The following is a 12,789-nucleotide window of genomic DNA, read 5'->3' as shown; positions in this document are numbered from 1 at the left end:
GGGACTTGCGTATAATTATGGGCTGAGCAGAAATGATCAAGACTGCTTGGAATCGGATCCCTTGTTTTATGTCATGCTGACTGCTTCTCTTTTTTTTTTCCCTGTTTATTTCTCTGACCATAAACAGTATTTGAACAATCTGGACTGCAACATTTATTTACGCGAAAAGAAATATATATTGTAAATTACAGTAAATAGTGCACACAAACCATGCAATGCATGTAACTAATCTATAGAATATAATTTATATACAATACTTTTGTCAGTACATGTATAGAGTGCGAACATTCCGGTACATAATGTATAGGTGATTTTAGTCACCTCCAGTTGTATATACTGAGGCCTTCATCTATAAGTCTAATTATACGAAGCAAACAACACATCACATCATAACTTGAAGACCCTATAAGACAATGCTAGATAGTTTGGGAATACACAAGACATTATCTGGGGACATTGTCACAATCAACATGTACAAGTCTACCCTATTCGTGTTCTGCGTCTATAAAACTGATATGATATCAAATCATCACTGTGTTTCGTTACTTTAACTGAGAAACGTTATAAAAAGTATATTATAAACACCCAATTGAAGGTCAAAGATCAAAGAATAGAAGGCTAGCTTGGCATCATTTTGCATGCGCAAAAGTGTAAAATCACGCAAACACGATATACAAACGCACCCATTTTAGATTTCAAAAATCGGTGTCAGTTCAGTGTAAGACAAGAGCATTTTTGAAAATACTTTTTCATTATGTTTTCATATTACAGATACTGTTAGCGGCTCGCAACCACACAATATCTTTATTGTGCACATCGGACATGGTGATGGTGCTATCCCTCCCTCCCATTGACCTGCAGGTATCTTCACCAAATTTCCTCATTTTGTTTTCATAATGTCCTGTAGGCCCTACTATTCATATCCAGTCATTATATTGCAAAGTAAAAATGACTTAGAGGGGTCATGCTTGATTATAGTTAATAGATCGTCCAGTAGAAACAAGATTTACATCGTAAAGTTTACAAATTTACATTATTATTTTATGGTGTGTGTTGTGAGATGATGACGTAAATCACAACCCTAATTTGCATAATTTATCATGTGCTTGCAAACAATATCAATACAGTGAAAACATGGTGAGATAAAGAAATGGCATAACTTTCTTATGACAATAATTATGCCGGACTTTAAAGTAAAACTTAATAATTTTTTCCCATCACAATAACCTAGACATGGAGCTCTTATCGTAATTCATTCTGTCGAGGTATCTGGAATGTGCAAAAGCGCGTACACATCAGAAGATTAAGAGGTAATTAGTGGCATATTATGTTACTTTTTGGATCAGTTTCCCCTTGCCACAAGAACGTGCAGGACTTTATAATCGATTTTGTTATCTTTATACAGTTAAACTTTTCACTTTTGCCGTTAGTTCAAAAATATTGAAAATGGGACGGCATGCAAAACAGGGTTACGGCATTTGGAATTTAAAACTTACAGAGTTTTGCTCTTATTTGCGCTCTGTAACAGATCAATGGGCAGGGGAAAGATAATGGTAGAGTTCTTTTCTGCGGCGATGGAATTCAGGGTCTGGAGATAGCGCAGTTGAAGAGCGGTTGGGGAGTCGGAGATCGTTTCAGCAGCCTCTCTCAGAGCACGCGAGGCATTTTGCTCTCCTTCCGCTGCGATGATCTTAGCCCTGGCATCTCTTGTAGCCTCAGCTTCGGCAGCCATGGCCCTCTGCAGCTGCACAGGGAGGCGGACATCTTTAATCTCAACACGCTCGACCTTGATACCCCAGGGATCGGTGGCTTCATCGAGACTGGACTGCATGAAGTGGCTGATTCCCTCACGATCGGAGAGAATCTCGGAGAGGTTCTTTGTTCCCAGCACATTTCGCAGTGTCGTCTGAGCTAGAAAGCGCGTCGACATGTTGGCATTCTCCACGTTAGCGATGCTGATAGTCGCATTATTCACGCGGAAAAATACGACCGCATCCACTGAGACGGTCAAGCTATCACGGGTGAGGATCTCCTGTGGGGGGACGTCGAAGGAAATGGTGCGAAGGTCTACCTTCGTATAGTCTTCAATGCAAGGCAAAACAAAGAAGATGCCAGGCCCCCTTGCTCCGCCAGATATTAAACGCCCGAGACGAAAGATGACAGCCCTTTCGTATTCCTGCACCACTTTCAAGCAAACAAAGAGGGAAAATGGCAGCGTGCAGATGACCAAGAGGATGGAAATGCAAGTGAGGATTAATCCACAGCAACCAAGTCCTCCTTCCGGCTCACCCGCGCCAATGATGAGATCTTGATTTCCGATGTCGTTGTTGGCGTTGTCAGTGCTGGGGAATTGTTTCTTTTGCCTGGAATCAGCCATCAGTCTGATATCTGCGTCGTTCTCTGGTGCAACTTGAGTGTTCATGAGAGATGATGGTTTCACGGACGTCTCCATCCAGGGTCTCTTCAAGGATGTGTCGATATCTACCGACGATAATGATGCTGTGTTGGGGTTTCTATAATAACCAGCTTCTGCTCCTATAATTACGTATTTTCAAACGTTTGCAGGAAACGTGAATTTGGCCCGATAATGCTCGTCTTCTGCAGGCTCAAATTTATTATGCATGTGGAAGAATTTGTAAATCACGTACGATAAAACATTGGCGACGTTTGTGCACAAAACGGCGGAGATGCGAGCTAATGATGTACGAGCGCAGGGTAATGAAGATGATGATTCGCGTCATATCAAGCCACTCCCTCTCCGTAGCTCCGATCCTCCGCAGCAAACCTCTTAGCTGCTGCAAGTCGATTTCATCCGAAGAGCCGTTCGTCCATTACACGTCGGTGATGGATTCGACGACTATAGCTTGAGGGGACAAAGACATTTTAATATGATGTGCGTTCAATACAAGTGCTGTGTTTGAATATCAGGAAAATACCACTAAACAAACTTATCGTTTCCACACCAAAATTTTTTTTTATCATTGCATTAATAAGCCACATATTGCTGCTTAAAGTATTATTAAGTGCACCCACGTTCCTGTATTTTGTTCAAATAGACGTGTCCAAATATGTTGATATGCTAACATGGCGACACACGATACAGGGGGAGAATAAATTAGCTTGAGCTATCGTAAACAATACGAGCCGACTCGACTTCTTCACGTAAGTATGATGATGCTTGAAAGTAATCTTTTCTTGTTGGTCAATTAGATCTACTATATGTCGGTGACAAACCTCATTTTGTTGTAAACATCAGTCGAAACATTAATTCTACCACGAATTTACTGTGTCTGTAACCAGAGTTTGTGTATGTCGCAGCGCAGGCATACCGTGAGATCAGCACGCTCTCCGCCTGCGCCACGCGCCAGCGGGGCCGCGATGCGATGCGATGCGAATGCCTTGCCAGTGCAGCGGCTTTCGTTCGCTGCTCGATAGCCACAGGATGCGGTAGTCGCGTGTTTATACTGTAGACACTAGTCAAAGTTTATAAACGCAAGTCTTCTCACTTAGTTTCAAGGCTGAAGTTTTGTTCACGGATGCGGTGCCAACAGTTGATGATATACTTGTAATCCATTATCATGTACAGGCTGTGATGTTTTTACGTCAAGGGCAAATTTGGGTACAAACGAAAGTCTCCCCAGATCTGAATCAATGTGACAATGAATGTAGATCTACACAATGACTATTAATTATAGTATTAATGTAAGTTATAAACTACAAGTGGAGAGCGAGCAAGTTAAAGATTCAAATGTCCTGGACATTTCCTCCTATTCCTCCAGGATATGTAGATAGTTTCTTGGCATCTTGCTCTCTTTTTTTTTTTTCATTTTGCAGAGGAGATATGATCTTTTCTCCAACCCTCTGAATGTTTGGTGGCATTGGTGCTGCTAAATCATGAAATAGCTGTACATCATGTAACCCTAACTGCGACCAGCCCGAACGCGAAGCGTCCCACCGTATTACTTTGTACAAGGAGTGCCCCGGGGTTAATGTAACCCCAACCCAGGGGGCTCCGTTGTACACAGTTACTGTACATGTTAACTGCGACCAGCCTGAACTGTACAATGGAGCACCCATTATTACCCATTGACGTGATTGATATGGCAGATCTGGATTTCCATATTATGGATTCTATCCCACGTTCAAATGACCAAAGCTGCTACAATTTTTCTACTAATGCCACCATGAGTACAAGTTCACCATCTCTTTTGACCAATTAACAGATTACTAACATATACACAACCTCTCACTTAAATGACAGATCTATGACTCTCATCTTGTTTACAGATATCTGTCTGGGTCAACAGATAGATGCACACGCCGCCATGCCTTCCAACATGGAATTCTTCACCTTCCCGAGGCTGAAGTCGGCCAGGAAGGAGCAGGACAGCAACCATATGGACTACAAAAGTGGCGCCACCTTCTCGGGCCAACTCGACGGTCGGAAGCGGGAGGGGCACGGCGTCTTCGTGTGGCCCAGCGGCGACAGATACACCGGCGACTACGTGAACAACGACAGGTTTGGCAAGGGGGAGCAACTGTGGTCAGATGGGTCCAGGTTTACGGGTGACTTTGTCCGGGACACCAGGCATGGGAATGGGGAGCATGTTTGGAGCAATGGTGAGGTAAGCTGATGTACATAGTGGCTAGTGTACTTCCAATCAAGTTAGTGGCCCACATCTCTACTAGCTTACTGCTACAAGCTCGTCTCAGTAATATTTACGTTGTTTTCTCTTTACCAACAACAAAGCAATTTTGTTTAGTTTCACAGGGCATGCACTTGATTATTTTTTTATTTTTTTATGTTTGCTTTCAAGTATTCCAGTATGTTCATAACTTGTATTACATTGATTTCTTGTAGAAAATATATGTACAATGTAATATTTGAAGGAGAATTTGATATGAATTGAATTGATACATATAAATGTACATACATATGTACATATATGCATACATATATACATAGATACATCACGTATACATACATTTATACTGTACCATACATCTAGATATAGAGTATATTGAGCATACGATCAAACATATGTTGCAATTATAATGCAAGTGTCCTTTTGCAATGCAATTTGAACTCAAATTGCTCTTATTTGCCAGTCGACTTTCCAGCAACTTGTCCTTAAGCTGGCGATGGTAGTCTTTGGATGATGAAGATTTTGAATATTTGCCATTTTGGAGAAATGATCCCAGCTCTTCTCAAACTGTCATGTGTTTTTTACCATACGAGCATATATTGTGTGATGAATATATGTAAATATTTCCCCTCTGATTTCCTTGTGGGATTCTGTTGTTTTTTATTTTCCAAATAGACCTTCAAGGGATCCTATTTCAAGGACCATCGGCATGGCAAGGGAACCTACACATGGCCTAATAAGTCAAAATTTGTGGGCACCTTTTACAAGAACAGAAAAGAAGGCTATGGTGTCTTTGAGTTCAGCAAAGGCAATAAGTTTCAGGTGCGTAGTATGATGATCTTCCCTGTTTGCTTACATGCATTCTTTTGGTGCTTTGCTCTGTCTCAAAGTGTGTCCATGTCAAGAAGAATATTGGATGTTAACACTCTCTTTGCATTCTGCTCATTCTTCTTCAGGGGAAATGACACAAAAATATTGATGTGATGAAAACATGACATGAAATTATTAACAAGGTCAATATTTGTGTCTTACAATCTTCATATAATCATTGGCAAATGTTAAATGTATAAGTAAAGGTAACTGATTGACAAATTGCCCTATTAATGAATTTGAATAAGTAAAGGTAGCTCGTAGATAGAATATTTGATACTGAACATACCTATCAATATAATCATTGAAAACCAGTGTACTTGCCTATAACTTTTCATGTACAAGTGTCTAGTCTTGATTGACAGTGCTCTTATTACAATTTGATTCAGCAATACTCAATGAGGAAAGACACTTGTAAATGACTTATAAAGGGATAGTACAGTATTGGTGGAGGTGAGAATTGGGCTTTTAACTTTTTGTGAGATACCAAGAAAACACTTATGAAATTAGTACAGAGCATACCATTTAAAGAGGAATTCAAAGTTTATTTGATGAAAATCGGGTTTGGAATGACTGAAACATCCAAAAACAAAGTAAAACAAAGCGATTGTAATAAAAGGTGGGTCCCACACTTTATTAGGATCGCTCTGTTTTGGATATCTCTGCCATTTCAAAACCAATTTTCATCAAATGAACGTTGAATTCCTCATGGAATTACATGCTCTTTCATATTTCATAAGAGGTTTCTCATTATCTTACCAAAAAATGTTAGAAACCTGAATGAAATTAGGTCTCAACCAAAACTATACGATCCCTTTAAGGTACTGAAGCAGATTTCATATAGACTGTCTTGATGTTAACTTGCAGGGTTTGTACATAAATGATGAGAGAGAAGGGCCAGGCGTTTTGTCCTACCAGGATGGAACACACGACGTGGGACTGTGGCGAAAGGAGCGCCTCGTCAAACTTTGCAGCTGCATTGATGGTGCCTTCACCATGGCTTCCCACAAGGACTTTGACTACAACCCCACGGAGCACGTCCTTTCACTACCCATGGTGGATCCACGATACACCAGCTTGTCCCAGATGCTCAAAATGTCGCGTAGTGAGGGGCAGAGCGAAGCAGACAGCTCTCTCAGGAACGCCATGGAGCGGCTGGCACAGATCAACTTTAAGACGACCTTTGATGTCTTCCAGTCGAGTACGCCAGACAGCGTGGACATGAATACGCTCACTTATGATAAGGAGGAGTACGACCGCGCATTCTTCGGCGAGGCAGTCAAGGGCGACAACAACAGTCAGAATTCGCAGCAAACTCTCGTGGCGCTGAACAACACGCCTTCTCTCATAGAGATGCAGCTCAATGTCATGAAGCATAAGAACACGGAGAACACAATGGGGTTTTCTGTGGATGATCTCATGAAAGGTATGAAAGGTCACTCAATATGCACTGTAGGAATATAGCCAGAGGTACAGTACCTTGTGATCTACTCTGAAGGTGATGAAACATTTTCACTGCAGAGTTGATGCTGTCAATTAGATGCAATGAATCTGAAAGTATGAATACTGTATAAGCTGTTATTTTCACTACAGATATTTTCGCGAATGAGCAGGTCAAGGACATTTCCGCGAGATGTTGTTTTCTTGAAATGGCACCAAGGCTATTGTTAGTTGCACTATTAGCCTAGCACAGGGCCTCACTTTTGTGTGTTGTTAAATTCATGGTTTAAGAGTCATTTGCAAAATTCACAAAAATTAAACCTTCGTGAAAATAACAGCTTATACCTTAGAATACAAATAGTGAATGGTCACGAGTGCAATGGTACGAGATTTCGCACGAGGTGAAAGATACGAGGCGAAGCCGAGTTGAATAGTGCACCTCATCTTTCACCGAGTGCGAAATCTCGTTCCATTGCACAAGTAAAGACCATACACTATTTGATTTATACAACGTCCAAGTAGATCTTTTTGGTCTAAGTAGACCTAGAAGTCTATATATGTATGAAAAATGTAGCCATACTTACATGTGAATCCACTGCGATTCTCTTTCTGGCTTGTGCAATCAGTGTAGATACAGGTCACAGCTATACTAGCGCTCTGTGCTCATACACGTACACTAGCACTACGTAGGCCTACGTACGTGCATGCATGTACCGCACACGTACACTGCGCTAGCTGCATGCGATCCTCAATATGCAACACACAGTACACACAGTATCGTACAATTTCTCGAACCGTGGAATAGAACGAAAAAATTGAACCAAGTTGCACGCAAGAATAGAACCAAAATTGCACGGCGCGTTGAATGGAGTACTTATTGAATATCACGTCACCAACAATCCTCCAATCAAATTACAAGGATCTACTTGGACGTTGTATAATGTGTTCTTAAATGAATGAAAACTAGACACGAATCAGAAGTTCAGAACTATGTAAGAATTTTTGTACAGTCAAACTTTTGCAGCTAAGAGCCAGAAGTGAGCAGCAATGCAGCCAATTGTACTGGCCCAGTGAGGAGGCTAAAAGTCTTACTTTGCACAGTCTTAAAAGGTCTGTGCAATCCAAATGTACAATGTGTTGACTTCTATTGATGCCTATTGGTCTGTATGTAACCATATTACTGAATAATTCGTGAAAATATGCATTGCTATTATTACCAGCAGTCCCTTGCAACAACATCACATGTCCTTTTTCATTCAAATGGTTCAGACAACTTTTTAACCAAGCAATGAATGGTAAGGTACTGCATTCTGTTTTGATTGTTCAGCTCAAGTGTGACCGTAGTATGATGTCACAGCTGGAATATGAATAAAGATGATCTGAAAGATTTTTGTGGAGGTGGGTCTTATAGGGTGCAGAAAAAACGTTAAGAAAAAAATGTTTGAAGATATAATATTATGTATATTTTTATTAAGTATTTAGTGATATGGTTATGTACAGACCCAAGGGCAACAATACTGTAAAAATTGAAATTTTCGCGGTGTGGAAATTTCCTTGCAGTTCGCGTGACCAGAAACCAGTGTGAAAATAAAGATCGTGCGAATATTTTTGCACGTCGTATAGTCAATTGATAACTGTCTTTATTCCGCGGAATTAAAAACACGCCAAGTTCATCTTACCCAGCTGAGCATGAAAAATCACTCGCGCGAAAATAAACACTTTGACAGTAGAGGTCAACATACCCTTATATTGCAGGGAACTTTTAATCGTTTCATGCTTGCTCCCACTCCACCAGGTGACAGGGGCGCGTTCCTAGAGAAGGGTCCCATCGAGGTGATGTCCGAGGAGCTGATCAAGGCCTCTGCAGCTGGTGATTACACCACAGTCCACTGCCTGCTGTCTCAAGGGGCTGTCAATGTCAATGTAGGAGACAAGAATGGCCACATCTCTCTCATCGGAGCTGCTGTAAGTCCCACGACCTCTTGTTTCGTTGGCTGAGAACCAGAAGGGTGTTATTGTAATTTTTTTTTTTGGGGGGGGGGGGGTGTACTCATGAGTTATTGGTATCACGTTGTAGAGCTTGATCTCTTCTACATTATTGTGTGAATTTTCAATTATTTTCATTTTCAGTGAAATGTTAAAAATTGAAACCACAAAGGCACTAGTTATTTTACTCAATATTTCGAACAATGCTTATAAATCTACCCATTTTTAATGAAGTAAACTTTTTATGCCTCCGCCACTAAGTGGTGCCGGAGGCATTATGTTTTCGGGTTGTCCGTCCGTCCGTCCGTCCGTCTGTCCGTCCGTCCGTCCGTCTTTCCGTCCGTCCGTAATGAATTTTGTGGACAGGGTAACTACCAAAACCTTTTGAGGTATCCTAATGAAACTTGGCATGTATGTGTATTAGGGGGTGAAGTTGTGCCTATCAATTTTTGGGTGCACATGCTCAAGGTCAAGGTCAAATGCTTAAAATTTTACTATTTCCCCCATATCTATGCAATGCCTGAAGATATTTTCTTGAAACTTAGTGTATACATGAACTACCCAATTAAGATTCTCTGGTGAAAGTTTGGGGTCGTGAGGTCAAAAGGTCAAAGGTCAAAAGGTCAAGTAAAATGTTTAAATTTCACTTTTTTCTCTGTATCTTGGAAATTGTTCAAGGTATCTTCATGGAACATAGTATATATGCATCTACTGACTGGCAGTGGTTATCTAGGGAATTTAGGGTTCATGGGGTCAAAGGTCAGGGGTCAAAGGTCAAGGGCAATACTTCAAAATTTTACTATTTTCCTTATATTTATGCAATGCCAACAGGATTTTTTTTTAAATTGATGTATGCATGTATAACCCAATAGAGATTCTCTGGGATTTTTTTTTTTGCCAAGAAGGTCAAAGGTCAAAAGGTCAAAGATCAAGTGAAAGTGCTGAATTTACTTCTTTCTCCATATCTCGGAAGTGGCTCAAGTTATCTTGAAACTTAGTACATGCTGAATTTATGTATGTTCTGCCTGACAGTGATTCTCTTATAAATCAAAGGCCAGATGAAAATGATAACAATTTGCTGTTCAATACAGAAGTTGTGCTTTTTCTCCATACCTTGAAAATTACTCAGTGCATAAACTTATGAAATGGTCAAAGTCAAGTTAAAGTTCTTAAATCCCCAAATACATGCTCTCCTAGTCATCCAATTAAACATAGGTCAAGGAAGGTAAACATTCAATACATTTGTGACAAACATGTCATTTTAATATTTTGCCAATTTTGTGAAAATGTAATCACACATTGTCCACATGTACTATAGACCTATTAGGAGAATTATGCATTATGGCGGAGGTATACCAGTCGCCATAGCGACATTTCTAGTTATTTCATGAAAATTGATTGTTTCATTTTCATTTATGCTCAAATCTTAGAATGCGATAGAGCCCTTCTGGTACTCAGCTGATGATTTAATCTTTTCACCCATTTTTCAAATTTTAGAGAAATTTAGACTTAAAGGATATCTCTCACTTATTTTGTTTTTCTTACTCTAATCAAAAAGAAAGAACATCCAGTAGAGAAAATGACAATGACTGGTCAGCAAAGAGGCTCCCTAAAATTGTAGATTGCCCTTGCTTGATTTCAGGTAAACATGCACCGCGACATCATCAACTGTCTCCTCGACAACGGAGCTGACGTCAACAAGCTCAACGACGAAGGTCTCTCGGCATTGGCTGCCTGTCATGTGCTCTTCTACCCCATCGCCTCCTTCCAGTTCAACATTGCCGAGCGCTACCTTCCCGTGCCACGGGGAGAGGAGCGGATCGAACTCCAGCTTCCCACGGAGGGTTCTCCGGATGACGCCAGTGAAGAAGGATGCCCCAATGGTTCATCCCCTGCTAAACACCCTGACGACGGCTCGGAACGAAGCTCTCGTGCTGGCGAGAGGGCACGGTCGGTCATTGGCGACGACGGCGATTTCTACGATGTGGACACCAACAGTCACAGGGACGAGAATCAGGACGCTGGGACGTTGGACGGCACTATTCCCGAGTGGGACCCAGACAATGAATCAGTCGAGGAAAGAGTCAGCGTTAAGAAGCAAGGGAGCCTCGGCCACAGAAGGGTGTGTGTTATGTCTAGTTTGTGGATACGTGTATGGATGCCTGCTTTCGCACAGATGAAGTATCAACCTGTCCGTTCTCTGTCAACCTGCAAAAAGAATCTTATTTGGGGGGATTGAAGGCTCTCATAGAATTGTGGGAAGAATGGGTTAAGTTTTCCACAAATTATATTCATGACATACATTTGCAGATCAAACAGTCGTAATCAGTAGCAATTTTTTTTTTATTCTTGGAAATAGAAAAGTAATTTGGGAATATTTCTTATTGCAGAGATGGCTAATGTCTGTTTTCAAGGCCAAAAATCAAGCTCAATGATGCTCATGAAAAGAAAAGGTAAATGTAAGACAGTGTGATAATGGCCAAGTAGAGATTGCATGAGAAAGGAAGGCATCCCAGTCAAATGTACGACTGTTTAGATTTAATTTCAATCTTTCAAATTTCTCAGGTACAATTACTCCATAACACTTGTAGTCAAAGAATAATTTGTGCCTCATGAAAGAAATAAAAAGGATTTCAGATTTTAAAACTGTTCCAATCCTAATAGTCCTGTTTGCTCTTAATCTGTGCAGCTGTCATCGAAACTCTACGGCGTGTCCTCCGAGGTCGCCGACACCCACGATTTTGAGACGAATGACAGCCTCGTCGGAGTCGGTGTGAAAGTCACGGAGGACATGATCGAGCGATGCGCCACGGTGATGAGCAACAATCCGAGGATCGTTAGCAGAGGCATCTCACAGCAGGAAGATAATCTGGATGAAGCCCGGCGTCGAGCTCTGGCAAAAGCTGAGTAAGTGCTCTCGTTTATGATCTAAAAGAAACAGGAAACAATGGCATTCCTTGCAGCCATACAATTTGACCTCTTATCTGAAGTTTCTCGCTTTTTGCACACTGTGGATTGTGGGATTTTATCACAGTATGCTGTGTTGAAATGCATGTAGTCACTCGATTGGTATAGAGCCTCTGAGTGTATGTGTGATGTATGAATGTGTGGTCACACAGAGCAATGTGAAATGAAAAAAAAAAAGAGCTAAGAAAGGGGTAATGGCATTGTTATCATTACATGAGGTGTATGTTAGTTATGTAATATGAAGAGAATTTTGAGTTTTATCTGTAGTTTGAGGCAGCATTTTATGCTTCAATAGGCCAGAACTGTTGAAGAGCCACCCCTTTCTGCAAAGGGCTTGCATCTGATCTTTATTAACCTGGTAGTGATTAAATCATGTCTTGTAAAGAGTGCCATTGAGAATTGTTCAAATTATTTTTCATTTTGTCACTGTGATGGCAAGGAGTTTTGTTCTGTTTTTTTTTTTTTCTGTGTGTGTTTGTGTCTTTATTTTTTTTTTCCATTATTGTGATTGTGACCTCAATTTCTCATTTCCAGACATGCAAATATGGAGGCTACCATACGACTCCTGCTGCGCCGAGGTGCTGATCCGAATGCCTCCAGTGTGCCCATGCCGGTTCTTTTCTTTGCCATAAAGGCTGCAGATGTTGAGGCTGTTTCCATTCTTCTAGAGAAAGGGGCGGCTACCGAAGCGAGGCTGTCACCTGATGTAAGTGTGTCAACTTAATACAAAAATGTATGCAAATGATGCAAGGGTCTGAGTGCGTCAGTAGGAATTGTTTGCATAAGGTGACTGTGGAATGTGTAACCCACGAGACCGAGTGGCCTCAAGCCGAGCTGTTCAAACATTCCATAGGTACTGTTAGTTACCGATGCACACTGT

General features: G+C 41.0%; 2 protein-coding genes across 2 annotated transcripts in view; one reads left to right on the top strand and one right to left on the bottom strand.

The window, feature by feature from the left end:
• Window positions 1-1,492: 1,492 nt before the first annotated feature.
• LOC139716691 (band 7 protein AGAP004871-like) lies at window positions 1,493-2,567 on the bottom strand. Its single transcript, XM_071628220.1, has one exon. It carries the CDS (start codon window positions 2,450-2,452, stop codon window positions 1,493-1,495), a length of 960 nt encoding a protein of 319 aa, XP_071484321.1. The 5' UTR covers window positions 2,453-2,567.
• Window positions 2,568-3,099: 532 nt separating this feature from the next.
• The window catches only part of LOC139716690 (ankyrin repeat and MYND domain-containing protein 1-like), a 28,659-nt gene continuing 18,969 nt past the window's right edge, over window positions 3,100-12,789 (top strand). Inside the window, exons 1-8 of the mRNA XM_071628219.1 lie at window positions 3,100-3,162; window positions 4,288-4,625; window positions 5,322-5,468; window positions 6,384-6,942; window positions 8,752-8,921; window positions 10,585-11,064; window positions 11,632-11,849; window positions 12,444-12,615. Of these exons, the coding sequence (XP_071484320.1) occupies window positions 4,326-4,625; window positions 5,322-5,468; window positions 6,384-6,942; window positions 8,752-8,921; window positions 10,585-11,064; window positions 11,632-11,849; window positions 12,444-12,615 (2,046 nt within the window). The 5' untranslated portion in view covers window positions 3,100-3,162; window positions 4,288-4,325. The remainder of the gene's footprint in view (window positions 3,163-4,287; window positions 4,626-5,321; window positions 5,469-6,383; window positions 6,943-8,751; window positions 8,922-10,584; window positions 11,065-11,631; window positions 11,850-12,443; window positions 12,616-12,789) is intronic.

The sequence above is a fragment of the Diadema antillarum genome, unplaced genomic scaffold (genome assembly GCF_040938485.1).
Source record: "Diadema antillarum isolate AM-2024a unplaced genomic scaffold, OU_Dant_1.0 scf00000069, whole genome shotgun sequence".
NCBI classification, from domain to species: domain Eukaryota; kingdom Metazoa; phylum Echinodermata; class Echinoidea; order Diadematoida; family Diadematidae; genus Diadema; species Diadema antillarum.
This window is presented reverse-complemented; position numbering and strand designations above follow the sequence as displayed.

Excerpts from the sequence above, each read along its gene's own strand:
- LOC139716691 (XM_071628220.1), bottom strand. The coding sequence starts at position 2,452 with ATGGAGACGTCCGTGAAACCATCATCTCTCATGAACACTCAAGTTGCA.